This window comes from Pleurodeles waltl, chromosome 1_1 (assembly GCF_031143425.1).
Source record: "Pleurodeles waltl isolate 20211129_DDA chromosome 1_1, aPleWal1.hap1.20221129, whole genome shotgun sequence".
NCBI lineage: Eukaryota > Metazoa > Chordata > Amphibia > Caudata > Salamandridae > Pleurodeles > Pleurodeles waltl.
Window position 1 is genome coordinate 704,598,493 of NC_090436.1, and position 20,739 is coordinate 704,619,231.

The window sequence follows — 20,739 nt, forward strand, 5'->3', positions numbered from 1 at the left end:
CATTCTGAAACTCATCTAATCCTAGCTTCAGCACCGTTGCCTTTATTGTCCTGGTCTGAGCGCCCAATAGATGTTAGCAACTAGCTACCCTTCTTGCACCAAACTAAGTTTACGGTTATGTTGTATGATCTGACCAATGGTTGCATGTGATTTCAAAGAAAAACGATTTCACCGAAAACCATTATTGATAAACCATTTCATCTAATCTGTTTAATGGACATTTTCAGAATGAATGGAATTTACCTTTTTGTGGAAACCAATTAGCGTATTTTTTTTGGGTCGAAACTGGCTTTTGAATGCTTATTTTTAAAGTGTAAAAGCAATGGTTGCAGGTCTTACTTTAAGAAACACTTATTTTGTTGGAGATATTTATTTCAGTGCTTTTTACTTCAGGGGACATTACTTCAGATTTATATATTACACTGTCGAATAATTACTTCAGATGCTTTTAATACATTAACCCATCCCCACCTGTAAACACCATCCACTCCTCACAGGCCCTAAACACCATCAAATCCCTGCCCCCTAAAGCCCCTCACGACACACCTAAATTATCATGCCGTAAGACTAAAACCCTTTCTAAACCCACACATCCACCATCCCTGAAACATAAAATCACTCACCCTGCCCACTCCTGAACCCTAAAAACTCCATTCTATGCATTAACCCCACCCATCACATATCCAATAAAACACCTCAGCACACCCAAACTCCACATCACTAAACCCTGAAAGACCCTTACTGCCCTTAAACACCACCTATCCATGACTCATAAGAACTCTTCATCACCCTAAACTACTGAACCCTAAAAACATTTTTACATCTAAGCTCCACCTCTCCCTGAATCCTCAAAACCCCTCTCCACCCTAAAAGCCACCCCTTCCTGAAACCCAAAAACCTCTATCCCACCCAGCCACTATCCACAATTGAACCTTAAAAACCTTCACTAGCCCTAAACTCAGTTTGAACCCTAAACCTCCGCAACACCCTTACACTACGCACATCCCTGAAACCACCTCCTATACTTAAACACCACTCATCCAATAATCCTAAAAAAAAAACCTCAATACCCCTACACTTCATCCATCTCTGAACCCTAAAAATTCTTTCTACGCCTGAACTCCAAATACCCCTTACCCTAAAAAGCACTCATCACTGTAGAATAAAACAATGTATAAATAAGGCTTACTACGGTTTATTTTGAGAGGAAGCTTTACTCCGTCCTTTCAACAGCTGTTCCTAGCATTCTGGAATCCCCCTGTATCGTTGCTACGATACCAGTAGCCTCGATACTACATTTCCCCTCATTCAAAATACATTAAAGAGTAACGAAAACATAAACATACAAATAATAAATACACTAAAAACATTACTGCGTTATTCAATAACTAATTTACCCATGTATAACATGAACAATTATACATACATTCAAGTATATTTAATTCAATATAAACTCCTATCTCATAGGGACTTTTACATTCCTACCAATACGTGCATTGACACATTTCCTTGCCAAACCAGATGACCCATTGTTGTTCAAACCCTCCTTCACATGTGAATCCACTCGGGTTACATTTGCCTCACCTCTGGTATCAGGACTCACCTCCATTGCATCATTCCATAACCAATCATTCATGCAATATCTAGCCAAGTCCTTCTTCATTACATCCCCCCAATCCATAACCTTGTTGCATCTGGACAACCTACTAAAATGCCACACATTATTATCACTTAGTCGTGCAGACCTCCCATAAACCTTGCCGACTTGCAAAGGCTTTGAAAATTTACTGCACCCCTTCCTTGGTTGTGTATCCCACTTTAACTCTTACCCAATCTCCAGGATCCAACTCAACTTCCTTCACTGCATGTTTCTTGTTATGATACTCCTTGTACAACATTTGCATATTTTCTAAATTCCTTCCCACTACTGATGGAGACCATTTCCTATATAATTTCATATCCATCCAAGCCTTATTATCTTTCGTGAACGGTTCTCTTCCCCTTAAAATCTTAAAAGGGTTGTAACCCTGTTAATGTCAGGGTAATTCTATATGCCCAAACAGTCTTGGCTAATTCTTTCTCCCAATCCAGTCCTGCATTTCTGGCCGCCTGAACACTTCCCATTACAACTCTATTAAACCTTTCCACTGTACTATTCCCTGCAGGATGATAAACCGGGGCACGTCTACTCTTGATTCCATTTCTTTACAAGAATTTGTTATACTTTCCAGCTGTAAATTGTGGCCCATTGTCACTAATCAATACCTTGGGGATTCCTCCCCTCAAGAATGTCCTTTCCAAAAATGAAACTACTGTGTTAGCATCCATTAATTCATTTATCTCAGTCTCAGGCCATTTAGAATAATTATCCATCAGGACCATAATATACTTAGCAAACCCTCCATCCATCCAAAATAGGCCCACAAATATCCACACTCAAATCCTCCCAAGGATTTCCCAGATATACGTGTTCTCCCATTGGTGGTCTAAATGTAGTCTGCGCCTTATCTGCACTTGCGCACACTGTACAAGTTCTGACAAATTTCTCAGTCTCAACATCTATGCCCGGCCACTGATTTTACTCTTTCTTTTTTAATTTAACAATACATAGGTGACTCATGATTAAGCTCCAATATTTTGATTCTTAAACCTTTGGGTGGAACCAATCTATCTCATCTTACAATGTGATCTTTTTCACTAAGATAGTTCATCCTTAATTTCCCACAAACATTTGCACTCCCCCTGCAACTTGCTTTCCTCCTTCCATCTGCTTACAATAAATTCTTTCACTTGAGATAAGGTCTCATCTTTGTCCGATTCATTTTTCCATTCATCCTCCAAAATTACAGAGCTGTCCTCATTTATCATAGCTACACCATACTCACTCCATCTATCCTCAATGTGCGTCGTAGGTTCATCTAGAGGCAAAGATGGCCTACTCAATCTGCAATCTTGTTTTTTTATACCTGGTAAATACTCCACATCATAAACAAAGTCTAAAAGCCTTAGTGTCATTATAGCAATACGTGGTGTTACTTTAACGATGTTACTTGATGTTAAAACTTTCACCAAAGGTTTATGATCTGTTCGTAATCTAAATCGAGAGCCCCATATGTATTGTCTAAATTTTTCCATGCCCCAAACTGCAGCCAACATTTCTTTTTCAATCACTGAAAATGTCTCTTCACTTGAGGTTAATGAAAGAGAAGCATAAGCTATAGTGTACTCTTCTCCTAACTCAGTTTGGCTCAAAACAGCACCAAACCCTTTGCTATTAGCATCAGTGGTTACAATGCTGTGTGCATTAATATCAAAACCATGTATTGGTGCAGCAGTACATATGTCTGATTTAATGTTCTCAAAATCCTTCTGAAGATCCTCGTTCCAAACAAATTTTTCTCCCATTTTTATAAATTGTCTTAAACCATATGTTTTTATTGCCAAGTTTTCCACAAATTTAGAATAAAATTCTGCCAGCCCCAAAAACGATCTAACTTCATCTGTAGATGTTGGAGCAGGAGCCTCTCTCACAGCATCAACTATGTCTTTCTTTGGAGAAATGCCACTCATCCCCACTTCATGTCCTAAATATGTTACTGATTTTAGTCCAAATTTACATTTCTTTATTTCTGCTGTTAACCCACTGATGTTCAGTATTCTTAACACCTCTTCCAATCTATTGTCATGTTCCAGTTTGTCTCTTCCCATAATCAGAATTTCATCCTGGAAATATGTTACACCATCCATATTTCTGAATAATTTATGCATCAACCGTTGAAATACTGCTGCAGGAGACGCAAGGCCAAAGGGCATGAGTACGCATCTATAACAACCAAAGGGTGTGATAAATGAAGTCAAACTTCTATCAGGATGTAATTCTACCTGGTGGTAGGCTGATGTAAAATCTATGGTAGAGAACCATTTTACCCAAGTCGTTCATTTGTTTTTGGAAGAGGATGTTTGTCAAACACAATGTTATTGTTGAAGTCTCTAAGGTCAATGCATAACCTCAATTGTCCGTTAGGTTTTTTGGCCACTACTAAAGGTGCCAACCATTCTGCACTCTCAACAGGTTCAATTATTCCTTTCTCCTCTAATTTATTCAACTCTTCAATTACCTTCTTTTGTAATCCCAAAGGTACATTACTTGCTTTGTGGCCTATTGGTACAGCTCCTTCCTTTAACACAATCTTGTTCATTTATCCTTGTAAATTTCCTACTTTTGCTCAAAACACTTCAGGAAACTTCTTTACCACTTCTGCATGTATGGAGTTCATAGATTCATCCAATAATAGAACTTGTTCATTACTGTTAAGATCCAAGGTTATACCTAAATTCCCTTGGTCCATCCACTATAACACCGAGGGTCCTTTCTCCCCTACATATAACTTTCCTTGAGATTTCCTTCCTTGAAACTCAAATGTGACCCATTTAAAACCTACCATAGGAATTTTTTTTACCAGTAAAGGTAACGGGGTGCACATCTGTATCCTTTAACTCAGTTCCTTAAACCTTTGCAAATTTATCCTTCCAATAAGATTGTTGTAGTTTCGTATTTGGAGACCCTGAATCAGCTATTATTTCAATGCCCACTCCAGCAATAGTCATGTTGCACATTGGTCTTTTTTTACATTTGTCAACAACATCCAAAATTGCACTATCTTCAATACTCAAAATACCATCCTCTTCATCCGATTCATTCCCTTCTCCTAGTGTCTTTTTTTCTTTCTCTAAAATGCAATGTAGACTTTTCTCTTCTTTTCCTCCTTCTGCAAACTTTCGCAAAATGACCAATTATCCCACAATACAAACATTTACTTCTCAAAGTAGGGCAGTTCTGATCTCTTGCTTAATGTCCTTTATTTCCACATCTGAAACATTCCTGGTCTTTCCCAAGTAGTCTATCATCATCCTTACTCTTTCCCTTGAATATCCTTTCAACCGATTTCTCTTTTTGCTTATTCTTGAAAGCACTACTGTGCTTAGTCACTTTACAGACAGATTCCACTTCAGTCTCAGTCTTCTTTGCCGCCTCTGCACATCTTCTAGACATCTCCGCCTTCTTTACTATGGCAATCATCTCATTAAGTGTTGCTTCCCCCACATACCCACAATTTGTCTTGTATGTTGTCATTGTTCGAATGCATGGCAATCTGATCTATGATTAGATCTTGTAGTGTCCCAAATTTACAGTTTATAGCTTTATTTCTTCAAATCAGACACATAGTCCTCTATAGATTCCGTCCTATTCTGCTTCCTCTGAAAGAAATTATATCTATCAATAGCTACACCCACTGTGGGTTGATAGTAAGTATCTAAATCTTCGAAAGCATCTTTGAAAACTTCCCTAGTTCCTTCCTCTAAGTTTTTTTTTTTCCATTTGAGTATATAACTGTAAGCCTTCAGGCCCTAAACTGTGTAATAAGATAGTTTTCCTTTGTGATGTAAATTCTTCACCATATTCATCTTCTATTGCAGATAAATAGTTCTTAGAATACTCTTTCGAGTCTGCACATTGCAGTTGCGGCTCACCAGGATGTGGTAAAAAAGGTACTGGTGGTGTTAATCCTAAATTCTGCATTTATTTTCTTATTTATTCTTCAGTATTATTCCAAATTGTCTTCCTATTTGTCTTCACACACTTCTGCTTCCGTGATAGACAATTAAAATTTAAATTCAGTTTATTCATTCAATATACTTCACACTTTTTACTGTTTCCCTAATAAACAATTTTTCCTTAATAAACGGTTCCCACAATTCACAATTATTTTTTCCTTCCAACAGTATCCGTACCGTTCCCTTAACTGCCAAGAGTTAACTGTGCAGTCGAGATCGTCACTTATCCAGGTTGCTCAGCAATGCATCTCCTCCAATCTCCTTCCACTCCGCTTTGAACACTTATCCCAGCAACAACTCAAGTCTCAACAACAGGGGATTTCCCACACTTCCGATCCTTTGTCGGCTCACTGCCTTAGAATTAACCTGCTGCGATGACGACGACTCCTAGTCTGTCTTCATAAACACAAGGATTTTCCTTCATCCTGATCAGCGCCATGCCTCGACAGCAGCACTATGTCCCAACAGCACTTCCGCTCACCATCTGCGCTCCGCGGTAAGTGCTTCGTTGTATTCCATCCTCCGGTCGCCAAATTGTAGAATAAAACGATGTACAAATAAGGCTTACTACTGTTTATTTTGAGAGCAAGCGTTACTCCGTCCTTTCAACAGCTGTTCCTCGCATTCTGGAATCCCCCTGTATCATTGCTATGATACCAGTAGCCTCGATACCATAATCACACTAAACATTACCCATCCCTGAACCCAAAAACCCTCGCAGTAGTCCTAAACTCCACCCAAGATAAATGTAATTTTTGACTTTTACTTAAAATTATCTTTTCTTTAAAATGTTTCCTTTTATTTTTGATTTTTTTTTATTTCCTCAAAATTGACTTTCCATGATTTGGTTTCCTCCAATGTGGTTTCTCAGTTTTCGTTTTCCATTAATTCAATCACATCATTGACCAGAATCAGTACCAAAACATTCCTGTGGTTCAGCAAGCATAACAAATTTGTGATCCAAGCTCACCCACACAATGGTGTATCCTCTTCATCTTTCAAAAGGGCCAAATAGGCCCTAGCTGCTTTCTAGTCATGAATTGGAGGGGGTGTAGGAGGCTGGACTGGCTTGTAGTGAGTACCTAGGGGTACTTGCACCTTGCACCAGGCCCAGTTATCCCTTATTAGTGTATAGGGTGTCTAGCAGCATAGGCTGATAGATAATGGTAGCTTAGCAGAGCAGCTTAGGCTGAACTAGGAGACGAGTGAAGCTCCTACAGTACCACTCAGTGTCATATGCACAGTATCATAAGAAAACACAATACACAGATATACTAAAAATAAAGGTACTTTATTTTTATGACAATATGCCAAAAGTATCTCAGTGAGTACCCTCAGTATGAAGATAGCAAATATACACAAGATATATGTACACAATACCAAAATATGCAGTAATAGTATTAGAAAACAGTGCAAACAATGTATAGTTACAATAGGATGCAATGGAGACACATAGGGATAGGGCCAACACAAACCATATACTCCAAAAGTGGAATGCGAACCACGAATGGACCCCAAACCTATGTGACCTTGTAGAGGGTCGCTGGGACTATTAGAAAATAGTAAGGGTTAGAAAAATAGCCCACCCCAAGACCCTGAAAAGTGAGTGCAAAGTGCACTAAAGTTCCCCAAAGGACATAGGAGTCGTGATAGGGGAATTCTGCAGAAAAGACACAAACCAATAATGCAACAAGGATGGATTTCCAGTCGAGGGTACCTGTGGAACAAGGGGACCAAGTCCAAAAGTCACAAGCAAGTCGGAGATGGGCAGATGCCCAGGAAATGCCAGCTGTGGGTGCAAAGATGCTGCTACTGGACAGTAGAAGCGTAGGTTTCTGCAAGAACGACAAGGGCTAGAGACTTCCCCTTTGGAGGACGGATCCCTCACGCCATGGAGAGTCGTGCAGAAGTGTTTTCCCGCCGAAAGACCGCCAACAAGCCTTCCTAGCTGCAAATCGTGCGGTTAGTGTTTTTGGATGCTGCTGTGGCCCAGGAGGGACCAGGATGTCGCAAATTGCGTCAGGGGACAGAGGGGGTGTCGAGCAAGACAAGGAGCCCTCTCAGCAGCAGGCAGCACCCGCAGAAGTGCCAGAAACAGGCACTACGAGGATGCGTGAAACGGTGCTCACCCGAAGTCGCACAAAGGAGTCCCACGTCGCCGGAGAACAACTTAGAAGGTCGTGCAATGCAGGTTAGAGTGCCGTGGACCCAGGCTGGACTGTGCACAAAGGATTTCCGCCGGAAGTGCACCGAGGCCGGAGTAGCTGCAAAAGTCGCGGTTCCCAGCAATGCAGTCTGGCGTGGGAAGGCAAGGACTTACCTCCACCAAACTTGGACTGAAGAGTCACTTGGACAGAGTTGCTGGATTCAAGGGACCTCGCTCGTCGTGCTGAGAGGAGACCCAAGGTACCGGTGATGCAGTTCTTTGGTGCCTGCGGTTGCAGGGGGACGATTCCGTCGACCCACTGGAGATTTCTTCGGAGCTTCTAGTGCAGAGAGGAGGCAGACTACCCCCACAGCATGCACCACCAGGAAAACAGTCGAGAAGGCGGCAGGATCAGCGTTACAGAGTTGCAGTAGTCGTCTTCGCTACTATGTTGCAGTTTTGCAGGCTTCCAGCGCGGTCAGCAGTCGATTCTTTGGCAGAAGGTGAAGAGAGAGATGCAGAGGAACTCGGATGAGCTCTTGCATTCGTTATCTAAGGAATCCCAAGAGACAGAGACCCTTGTCGCGTGGGCTCTCATTATTCTAAATGAGTCTACTGGATTTCTAGGTAGCAGGATCTATGACGGTGTGGGGGACTGAGTCTGACCCACGTGTAAAGAACTCTGTCACCCTAAATCCGTTTTTTTGCTCCGGCTAACTAGCAGTGCCTCATTTCTCCCATATGGAAGGAATGATTTGGCAGCCGAGCGCATGACATCTTTGGAACTTCTCAGGGAAGTCGTGGTTACTCAGATCCAAACCAACTCTCTTATTTCCAATATGATCTCATATACAAATGACAAAGACAGTATAAGTTTTATATAATGTTTTAATAAAACGACTGTATTTGAGATATTAAGGCGTGAGCCGCAATAACCAGAACGATACAACACAGTAGGATTGTAATAGTTACCAGGAGAGTAAAACATAAAAACAAAGCTATCATATTGTCAAACAGTTTCTACTCTCCCTCTGCTTGTTCTATCTAGAGCACAGCATGTTAAGCTTCTAGCTTGCCTATTAGAATCACTGTGGAGACATCAGCCCTCATACCTGAGCAAAGACCTGTGATCTTGGTTCAGCATCTGCAACGAGGCAGTCAGCGTCAAGTTGTGGTTCCCTGGTCGGAATCTCCCTCTTGCGTGTATTGGGACAAGGAAGTGATTTTATAACTAACATGTCATTGTGATCACAAAATGTCCCTACGCAGGAATGCCAAGTCTAAACTCTTACCACGTCTATCGGCAATGTACCAGACTGTATCCTTGACTGAAGCACAGAGTAAATATGTTATGGAGAACTCCAGTGCTGAAGTAGGCAAAACAGTGTGATATGAATAAAAAACAACACCGTAGAACTGGCTATTTGAAAAATAACAGTACGAAGCCTAATAAAAAGCATGTAGAGCAAAGTACACAGAGGCTCTAAGCTGTCAGCAAATGAATAAAATATATTCAGGGCAAAGTGCACAAAGGCCTAAAGCCTGAAGCTAAAGCGCAATGAATACGTAAAACTAACCACACTACACCCTAAATAGCCAGAAAAGAGGGTTTGGCTACCTAGGAGAGAGGATAGGCTAGCAACACCTGAAGGAGCCTATCAGAAGGAGTCTCTGACGTCACCTGATGGCACTGGCCACTCAGAGCAGTCCAGTGTGCCAGCAGCACCTCTGTTTCCAAGATGGCAGAGGTCTGGAGCACACTGGAGGAGCTCTGGGCACCTCCCAGGGGAGGTACAGGTCAGGGGAGTGGTCACTCCCCTTCCCTTTGTCCAGTTTCGCGCCAGAGCAGGGCAGAAATGGGCACCATGTGTGCCCATGAAAGCATTTCCAGAGGCTGGGGGAGGCTACTCCTCCCCTGCCTTCACACCATTTTCCAAAGGGAGAGGGTGTAACACCCTCTCTCAGAGGAAGTCCTTTGTTCTGCCATCCTGGGCCAGGCCTGGCTGGAGCCCAGGAGGACAGAAGCCTGTCTGAGGGGTTGGCAGCAGCAGCAGCTGCAGTGAAACCCCGGGAAAGGCAGTTTGGCAGTACCAGGGTCTGTGCTACAGACCACTGGGATCATGGGATTGTGCCAACTATGCCAGGATGGTATAGAGGGGGCAATTCCATGATCATAGACATGTTAAATGGCCATATTCGGAGTTACCATTGTGAAGCTACATATAGGTAGGGACCTATATGTAGTGCACGCGTGTAATGGTGTCCCCGCACTCACAAAGTCCGGGGAATTGGCCCTGAACAATGTGGGGGCACCTTGGCTAGTGCCAGGGTGCCCACACACTAAGTAACTTAGCACCTAACCTTTACCAGGTAAAGGTTAGACATATAGGTGACTTATAAGTTACTTAAGTGCAGTGTAAAATGGCTGTGAAATAACGTGGACGTTATTTCACTCAGGCTGCAGTGGCAGGCCTGTGTAAGAATTGTCAGAGCTCCCTATGGGTGGCAAAAGAAATGCTGCAGCCCATAGGGATCTCCTGGAACCCCAATACCCTGGGTACCTCAGTACCATCTACTAGGCAATTATAAGGGTGTTCCAGTAAGCCAATGTAAATTGGTAAAATTGGTCACTAGCCTGTTAGTGACAATTTGAAAGAAATGAGAGAGCATAACCACTGAGGTTCTGGTTAGCAGAGCCTCAGTGAGACAGTTAGGCACCACACAGGGAACACATACATATAGGCCACAAGCTTATGAGCAATGGGGTCCTGACTAGCAGGGTCCCAGTGACACATAACAAACATACTGAAAACATAGGGTTTTCACTATGAGCACTGGGCCCTGGCTGGCAGGATCCCAGTGAGACAGTGAAAACACCCTGACATACACTCACAAACAGGCCTAAAGTGGGGGTAACAAGGCTAGAAAGAGGCTACTTTCTCACAGGGGGGTAGTGTTTCATGACTACCTTCGTAACCCTCCAGTCGTCGTCCCAACTCTGAGAATTTCAAACTGACAGGGGCAGTGTGTTCCAAAATGCATTAGGACACTTCAAACCATTTAATACACAGCCCACAATAACACTTCGCTTCACCATCATGAGTCACATAGATGAGAAATACTGAAAGCAGGTAGTTTCCTACTTGAGGTCTACTACCAAGTAGGTATACTCTTATCCTTCAAACCCGACCAATGAGAACAATTTCTATTTAGCTCTACTGGTGCATAATTCCAACACTTCACCAAGCTGTTTCAACCTTGTTAAGAGAATTGGTATTGTCTGCACAGGATTCCGCAAGTATAAAACATCAGCATACACGGATGCCACATGATTTCATGTTATACTCTAGATTCAACATCTCTCTTACAGACAACAGCCCAGCAATTAACCGCTAACACAAGCAGAAGAGATAAGAGGGGACATCCCAGCCCCGTTCCTGGTTAAAGGGTCAAGTTTTTGGAGCTCTTCCATGCCTTCATAACTCTGGCAGGTGTGCATGACCGTTTAACCCAGTTCAGGTACGTTTCACCAACCTCTGTGCATTCTAGGCCCACCTAATAGTATGAAATGCCTTCTCAATGTTCTGCACCATCAAGTTATTTGACCTTCCACTGACTAGCTCTGCGCAAGACGTTTTAAGTTGTGCAGCAAACTTCTATGGGGAATAAACTTCCATCAGTCATTATTTCCTAGTTGTTCTACAACAATCAACCTATTTGCCAAAAATTACCTGTAACTGTAGTTCTCCAGTGTTGGAATCTTTCCTAGATTCACTCCCAGTCATCGAGATGGAAGTCAGACGATATCCTTTAATAGCAGTGCAATGTTAAACAGGGACTTCAATTTTTTAAAATATCACAGTTATTTTTTAAAATATAAAAAAAATAATAATAATAAAAAAAAAAAATGAACAATCAGGCTGCTTTCCCTTCTAGAATACCCTAGAGCACTCCTGTGAGAAGCTCCAGTTCCTCAGATTTGAACAGCACAAGTTTAGGATATACACAGAAAGGTGAGCTTTCCAGAGGAGGAAGGGGGTTGCATCTGATTCTATGAAAGATTCCAGGACTGGTGAACTATAGTTACAGGGAAGTAACTTATTTTCTTATTCCAGTATGGAAACTTTCATAGATTCACATGCTTGAATCAGATTACATAGCAGTAACGAAGTACATTTAAACAGAAATGCCAAGCATATGTATAATATATATCTGATAAGCGATGTATGTAAACAAACAGATATATTTCCCCATATACATGAATACAAAGAAAAAATGTGGATAACAAGAGGATGGTGGGAAGAAGGAGAGAGCTCACTTTCACTGAAAAAGATGTCCTAGCACGGTTTGAACCACTGATGCATCGCTGTGAACTGCAGATTCCAAGCAGTAATGTTTTGTAAAGGTGTGCCTATTTTTCTAGGTAGTTTCCCAGCAAATCTTTTGAAGTGGCCCACTAGCAAACAGCCCCATTGACGTGGGTATAGTTCTTGTAGAGTGGGTGCGCACTGATGTTTGTAACAGTTTGTTTGCTGCCTGATCGCAGAAGTGCATTGCCCTGCATATCCACCTTCCAATGCTCTGTTTCGTAAGAGAATACCCTTTCCATTGCATGCTGTAAGCCACAAATAATTGATTAGACTTGTCTAAATAGAACTTAAAGCACCTCTTGCTATCTAAAGAATGTAGTGCCCTTTCGGCTGGTGTTGTAGGATTTGTAAAACAAATTTAGGATGACAGGTTCATTGAGAGGAAAGTCTGAAGGGACACAAAGAATTTACTTTGCATTTGTGTGAAGAATCACCCTATCATTCCTAAATTGCAAGAGAGGCTCCTGTATGGTGAGGGCTTGAAGTTTGCAGACTCACCTGGCAAAGGTTAAAGGTACAAGGAGAGCAACCTGCCAGGAAAGTTATTTAATATCCGCTCTGAAGGGGTTCAAATGGGTACTTCATAAGCTGTGAGAACACAATGTTCAGTTGCCAGAGGCCTGACTGGCGGGAAAACTGTAAATAATCTTGGAGGAATTGTTTAACTATTCTGGCAGGCCATAAGGATTATGGCGAAGCGGATTGCCTGAAGCGGGAGAAAGCAGCCAAATTTGCTCTGATGGATGCGTGAGCCAATCCTGAGCACGCAGACTGCAGACAATAAGAAGGACCTCTTCAGGCAAAGAGGAAAGTGGATGTAAGTTAGCACGTTGGCTCTGTGCAGGCTCTGGACAGTATGGCCCTGCGGTCTGGTAATATGGTTAAATGGGCGAATTCATTGTACTCAAGAGCCAGGTCGATGAGTGAAGACAACTGGGATCCAGATGCAACACTTGTTCATTTGTCAGTAGAGAGATTATCTTCTTGTAATGCTATCTGTATTTAACCACAGATTCCATCTTGACCACTGACTCAATTTTGTGCTTAGCTTCAAATGCAGTCAGATCGGTGGCACAGGTAATTTTTCCACGCACAGCTTGTTAACGTGTTTTCGTTTTTCTCACCAGGGAATGGAACGTAACAGAGGATGAAATGCTGATAAGAGTGTACAAGGATGAGAATGTTTATAGCAGATAAGGGTACGGCTCTGTCTTGGGAATACACCCTGGGATCCGGCCAATCCTTTGCGTTTTTTTCAACACTGACCAAGTACAGCCAGCGCATGAATTGTACAAGTAACTCGAAAGGGGGTGGGGGGCAGGAGGGTGCAGGGGTTACCAGAACCTTCCTCTTAAGTTTGTTTAAAGTATATAAGGTGGGTAAAAGCTTGGTGCTGAGGAAGAAGGAACTCATTTCTGAGGGTGGATGCAGTGTTCAGGAAAATCTGAGTCCCATCAGGGAAATTCCTCCTGTCTCAGCTGTCCAGGGTTCCACAACTTGAAGTTAGCAAAGACAAGGATGATGTTGGAATCTATCACCATGTTCATTGTTGATATAATGAATTGTCTCTGATTATTATTATTCAACTGGTGTGATTATTTTAGTAGCTGTACAGGTTCTGCTGCATTCAAATTAAATGCTCATGTTAACATTTGCGTATGCTTATGTTTGAACTCTGGGAAGCACCTTAATAAATTCATTACTCAGACTAAGAGTGCTGCATTCTTTAGCCTTGTCCCCTCTTAGGTTGAAGCAAAGCAGAACATGTCTTCACCGGATGCGAGTTATGCCTGAGAGGAGAAGCAGCTTCTTAAACCAATGCTGGTGTGGTCACGTCGGGGCAATGAGAATTATCCTGCATAGTTCAGCCTTCATTTTCCTGACTCTCAGAAAGAGAGGTATGGGAGGAAAGTCATAAGCAAAGATTCCGGACCATGCAATCGAAAATGCATTCCCCCATGATCCCTGTGACGATGCCAACTCGCGAAGAATTAGCATTTTCGGTTCTTGGGGGGGGGGGGGGGGGGGGTTTGCACTGAGAGCGTCCGCTATTGTGTTTTACTTTCGGGGTACATGTGCTTGCAGATGCACTCTGTGGAGTAAGGGCCACTCCCAGATGCTTTGTGCCTCCTGGGACAGGAGGTGTGATCTCATACTGCCCTGCGTGTTGATGTAGTGCATAGTGGTTGTATTGTCCGTTCAGATATCAACTGCGGAGTTCCTTATTCTTAGAAGCAAAGCCTGCAAGGCTAGGCGCACTCCCTTGAGCCCGAGGAGATTAATATGGAAATGCCGATGAGACGTTTGCCACCTGCTGGTGTCCTGCAGGTCTTGAAGGGATGCTCCCCATCCTTCTAGGGAGGTGTCGATGGTGATGACAAATGGAAAAGCTAGACTTAGGAAAGAAAGGCCGACTGACAGATTCGCCTGCCGCTTCCACCAGGATAGGGCACTGACCATAGCCGGAATGACTTAGATGAGGATGTTGAAAGACTGTTGCCTGAACTCATTGCCTGTGCAGTTCTTCCTGGAGCCGACGTATCTGTAGACGGCAGAACGGAGCTAGAGGAAAGTATAATGCCACCATTCCTGGTAAATCTTTCTCTGATGTGGGGTATGCTTTGCTGAGTGTAGTATCGAGCGTTGCTCCCAAGAATGTTATGTGCTTCGATGGGTGAAGGACTTTTTCAGATTGAGGGTGAGGCCCAGCTCACTGAACAGGGTTATGCAGGCGCATGTTCATCTTTGTGCCGCTTGACTGGAAGGTGTCTTGACTAACCAACAGTCGAGAAACCTGGTGTTTGTGTTTCCTCAAAAAAGCTGCTGCAGGTGCTAAACACTTCATGAATATTCGAAGGACAGACCTCGGGCCAAAAGGAAGAACCTTGACCTTTTAATGGCTGCCAGCTACTTTGAATCGTAGGAATTTCCTGTGCGATGGGTGGATGGGGATGTGAAAATACACATTTTTGAGGATGAGGGTTGACATTCCATCTCCCTAATCTAGAAGTAGGAGAACATTCTGCAATGTTACCATGCAGAATGACTGCTTTTTGAGATAGGTGGTGAAATTTCTCAGGTCTAGAACTGGTCGTCACGTTTTCTATTTCTAGTGGACCAAGAAGAAAAGGGAATAGAATCCCTTCCCTTGTTGTGATGGAGGAACTCTTTGTATTGCCCCTTTCTTGAGCGAGGTTTTGACCTACAACTTACGACGTTGTAGATGTTTCAGAGTGAAGATTTGAGGTGGGCCTGAAGGTGGTGTTTGGATGAGCTCTAATGTATGGCCAAACTGAGCAAGGGCTAAGACCCATTGGTCTGTCATTATCTCTTGCCAGCATTGATAGCTGGATATTCTTCCTTCTAGTTTGAATGGGGAGGAAAGAGGAGTAGCCAGAGCCTATAAGTGACCACGGACGTTGGCCAGTGTTCTTTCCTTGGTGTCCCGCTCTGCCGCTTGGCGAGGACCTATTATAGGCTGCTTGTGGTGGTTGCTTTTGTAAGTCCTGGGGACGAAATTGCTGGGAGGTAGATGAATATGAGGGGTAATGATACTGTTGGTAACCTCCCCTGGAGGAAGGAAGTCCTCTTCCTCGGGCACCCCGAAAGGGCAGTTACCATTTTGAAGTGTCCCCACTGAGTTAGCTGTGTCTGCCATTGAAGGGCAGATTCAGTATTTTGTTTAAGACCTCTGGTCTAATAAAGAGGTAGCTTTCAGCCAGCCCTGTCTGAATGCAGTAGCGGCAATGTACATGGCACAATCTATCACCTCCGATGATGTGCGCTCCCCGCTTGTAAAACTTTCTTGGCCTCTGTTTCAATGTCCTCTGTGAGCTGGTCCAGATATGGAACGATATTGGATTACATTTGGTGCTCATGTCCGAGAACAGCTAGAGAATTTGCTGCCCTTACTGTAAGAGCAGACATAGATGAAAAGCGCTTGCCAAGGCACCTACCCTTCTTGTCCGGAGGTGCCGAGATTGGTGCTGAGGGGTTCTTAGATTTGCGCTGGGTTGACTGTGTGATAAGTAAATCAGGTATCGGATGGCCAGTGAGACATGCAGGCGCATACTACGGAGCCTTCTAGTTCTTATCTATGTGAGGTAGAACCACAGTCACCCTGGCTGGATTCTACATTACTTTTAAGCCTTTATCCCATACATAGCCCATAATGGGCATAGCTCTCACACTCTTTTGAAAGGGCTCTTTAAAATCATAAATAGAGCAGTCCATCTACTTCGCGGACATGGGTAGCTCAAACCTCTTTGCTGCTCATTCTCACAGGTTATAGACTCCCTAAATGCCTTCAAGTGGGGAATATACTGGAGTAGGCAATGGAGATAATGGTTTAGCAATAAATCATCCCATTCCATGTGTAGCCGAGCTCCCCGTTAACTGTCATCTTTGGAAGTTGCTGGGTCCTGGAGCAAAGCTGTTGTGAGTATGTCTTCCCGACGTAGGCAGTAACAATGGTCTTTGCTGTGGAGTAGATGGCTGCCCAAATGGAGATTTTGCAGGAGGGGGAAGCATGTGCAGTAGCAGATGAAGATGGTGGAAAACGCCTTCTGTAATCTGTGAGCATGAACTGTAGGTCCGTAAACAATGAGGACGGCAGACACCATTTCCTTCTGGTATTTATCTTGACTCGTGGAATATTCTTGTTTCTCATATTTACCTTCATCGTACTCATCGTCTTGGCACTTGACAAGCAGGTAAGCTATGCTGTGGGCAACCCCAAAAGGCCCCTCCTCATCAGAGTCTTCTTCATTCAACAGGTGGGCTGGTATCAATGGTGACACCCTGCGTGGAGAGGTATGTGCAGGAGTCAAATGTCTTATCTGTTCTTGTTTTTAATTTTTTTCTCTCATCAACGAGGATGTAAGCAACGACGCAGCAAAAGCTTTGTCTTCCATTGACGGGAAAGTCGCTGTCGTTGGGGGAGCCATCATTGACAGAGGAACCATCTTCACTGCCGTCGACGACAAGGTCAGGGTAATCTTCAGTGTCGATGGTCTAGGTGTAAGAGTTGTCGATGAGGATGTTGTCGTCGAGAAAGACAAGGTCGTAGACAGTGTAGAAATAGTGGTAGCTGTTGTAGACGCTGACACGTATTGCTTTGTTGTCGATTGCACCAACAACAAGATTTTCGTCGATGGAGAGATGCTAGTCGATCTGTCAGTAGATGGTACAGATCAAGGTTTCTTGAAGGAGTGACGAACCTGAGTAGGTGGTGTAGGCGGTTCAAAGCTTGATTTCTCTGGCGTTTTTGAGGAGATAGATGGTCTCTTTCTCCCTTGGCCTGGAAGAAACCTCACCTTCCTGAGGAGATTTGGAAGGACTGCGTCCTCTGAGAGACCAATAAGTGGCCTTTTTTTAGGCTTTTTAGGCTGCTATAGAGGGGAGTGAGAATGGGATGATCTCTATCTCTTTTAGGATCTTGTTGAGGACGATGATGAACAGCCCTCACTCCTTCCTGGTTTTATATTTTTTGAGCCATAGCAGCAGCAATCCTTTACAGTCCTTCAGTGTCTGAGTGAAAAAAGTATAACATATCTGACATTCTTTGGTCTTATGCACTGGGTAAAGGCAGTGTACAAAGTCTTTATGAAGATCATGTGAATGAAGCCTCTTCTTACTCCAGGTACCACAGGCCCTGAAAAGGCTCTTCTTTTCCTTTTCTGACATGATGAAGCCAGATGTGAAGTCCAAAATACAGCAAAAATGATATTAAGGATACAGCTCTTTGTTCTCTGTGACAATAAAAAGGTTTGGGGTTCCCTAGAATAGGTATAACTGAGCAGAGCTTAGTGAGACCCTAACACTGCTAGGTAGAAAATCTGAGGGACTGGAGCTTCTCACAAGAGTGTTCCAGAGGGCAAAGCAACCAGATTGGTTAAATCCTAAGTTTAGTCTCTTTTTTTAAAATGACTATATGTTTGAAAATTGAAGGGCCTAGGGCCATTCTAGTGTATGTTTAACATAGTAATGATATTATAAGGTATTGTGGAAATCATCTCGACAACGATTCATACATGTGAATTTATGAAAGTTCCTATACGGGAATAATATGTGTGCATATGTCTTGATCATTGATCATAGGTGGTATGCTTTAACATCAGTGGGGTGTCTGTCTTTTTTTTGGGGGGGGGGGGGGTGGGGGGGGGGGGAGGGACTAAAATGAACAACGCCTCTCACACAGTGGCTAGCAGATGTAGTGTGTCATATGCTTTCTGGAATATTTCCAAAAGCCTTTCAGGTAGCATCCTAGAAAATTACTTGTACAGTTCAATAAGGATGCCTTCCCTGTGCGGGGCCTTTCCCTTTAGCACATCCTTTATCCAGCATGTTTTTCCCCACCGAGAGCCACAGCAGGGTAGGTTCATCAAGGAACATCTGTATCCAGTGCCATTTTACCCCATTCTGTACACCTCAGCTAGATGAGAGTAAGAAGCTTTCTTAATGCCTATGTGGGTGACAAGGTTCTCCCCACTACCAACTTTCACAAATATTATTGGGATCTTGGGTCTCTCTCTCTTTAGTATTAAGTCAACACTCGTCTTGTTTTCACTCTCTGAAACACCACTATTTGTATACTGTATTAGTAAGCTTATCAAGTGCATCCCATGTATCTCCTTCATTATTTTGTGCCACCATAGCCAGTATCTTCTCTGGACGGAGTACTACTTCCTTCTCAAGCTGACATTTTCTTCTCTAGCTTTCTGAGGTCTTATTCAAGTTAGTTCCATATATTCTGGCCATACATTTCCACAAAGAACTGCAATGAATACTGCCCACTTATTTTCCCAGTGTTACCTCAGTTGTGGGCAAAGAACTGTTCTATAGTGACCCATATCATACTGGAAAAGCCGGTTGGGAATCCAGGTTCTGCGTTGTATCCTCTTGGGCACTATCATCAATGAGGAATGATCTGATAGGAGTTTGGCTTGATAAAGTCTGCTTTTATATTGATGTTCATGCTAATGTTCATGCTTTACCGTAACATAATCCAAGTTGCTATAAGTGTTGTGTGTTGGTGAATAACAAAACGTAGACCCAATTATTGGATACTGCACCCTCCAAATATCAACCAGATCTTTTACATAGCTTCTCTTGAGTACCCGTTCATGCTGGGCTTAGAGTTGACTTTCAGAGGAAGTCTGTCCTTAAGTTCATCAGGACACAATTCACATCACCCACCTACTCAAGCTCTATTTCTATGCAAGTCACTGTAACAAAGTGTTTTAAAAGCAATTTGCATTCAGTATGTCAGATGTATTTGTCATCCATCACACCAGGTACCAACACACATCTCACCTCTGTGTCTGCCTTAACCTTCTTCATCCTAAAGAGGACATCCACAGCCACTCATGTCATCATATCTCATGTTTCTTTGGAGTAGTTCACCATCAACAGATGCTGTGCCATTTTTTAACTATCTTTCCTATCTCCTTTAGGCACACGTGTCTCCTGCTGCACAGCAAGTGTAATTCCATTCCATTCAAGTCCCAATATGTTTATGTAACTAGCAGTAGCCATTGACACCTCCAACATTACACGTGACAGCTTTCCATGTTCCACCAATTACTTCACTAATGCAAAATGTATCTCACCTATCATCTCACTTTGGCAAACAGAAGTTATTTCCCCACCAATGCAAAGCTTCTGTAACCTGGTGCCGACATTCGGAACCCTACATTTGTCTGTGAAAACCCTGCTGCAAGAAATGTACAGCTTCCTGTCATACATACTGCTGCGTATAGGGGCCTGTTAAGGCATTTCTAACTATGCGACCCATCCACTGCCTTCGAGATCACCGAAGTCTACAATGCATCTTTGGTGAAAAAGTGTTCTTTCAAAGTTATCTGAGGGTAGAACAATAATGTCCAACATGACCAGTATGCACAGTAGTGGCTATTACCTTCCCACCGTAGACCACTGTGCCACCTTCCTGTTTAGCATGTTCTACAGCACCAAGGAACATCTCTACAGCATGCTTGGTGTGGAGAGGTCCATACAAAGTGTTAGCTGAAAGACAAGAAACAGAAAAGTTAAGTGACACCTAGGAAAGTGAAGCATCCAGCCCGAAATTCAGGGCCTTAGTGTCCAGTGAACAAAAAAGTACTTTCAAAAGAAATTGGACATCGAAAAAGTATATTTAAAATAAGTAGAAAAAGCACTGTCAATGTCATTAGGTTTCACCTTTAGAATCTATAAGCTTTGCCAATGGAGATACTGGAGGGCACAAGTTATAGTTACTTGACACAACTAACTACAACAGGCAAATTTCCCTGGTTTTGTACGTTTAAAATTTTTGCCTAACTAAAACATCCCCTGTAACATGTTAATACATACACACAATCACATCACTTAAATATAAAACACATTCACATCAGATAACACATCACGTACACACCATCCCACACATGAACCAATCCTAATTAACAGCCAGATGAAAACCCAAACACCAGTCCACACTCGCACCATCACACATTATACCGTAAGACACCATTTCAAACACACACAAATCACCCTTACAGACATGTTAACAACTGAAATCATCACACATTAGATTAACATAATTGCACATACAATAGGGCATCATCTAGA

At 42.8% G+C, this 20,739-nt stretch overlaps 1 protein-coding gene across 1 annotated transcript in view; it reads right to left on the bottom strand.

Annotated features, from left to right (window-relative positions):
* The window catches only part of ALDH7A1 (aldehyde dehydrogenase 7 family member A1), a 230,707-nt gene that overhangs the window by 72,238 nt on the left and 137,730 nt on the right, over window positions 1-20,739 (bottom strand). Inside the window, exon 13 of the mRNA XM_069227229.1 lies at window positions 20,051-20,157. Coding sequence (XP_069083330.1) covers window positions 20,051-20,157 — 107 coding nt within the window. The remainder of the gene's footprint in view (window positions 1-20,050; window positions 20,158-20,739) is intronic.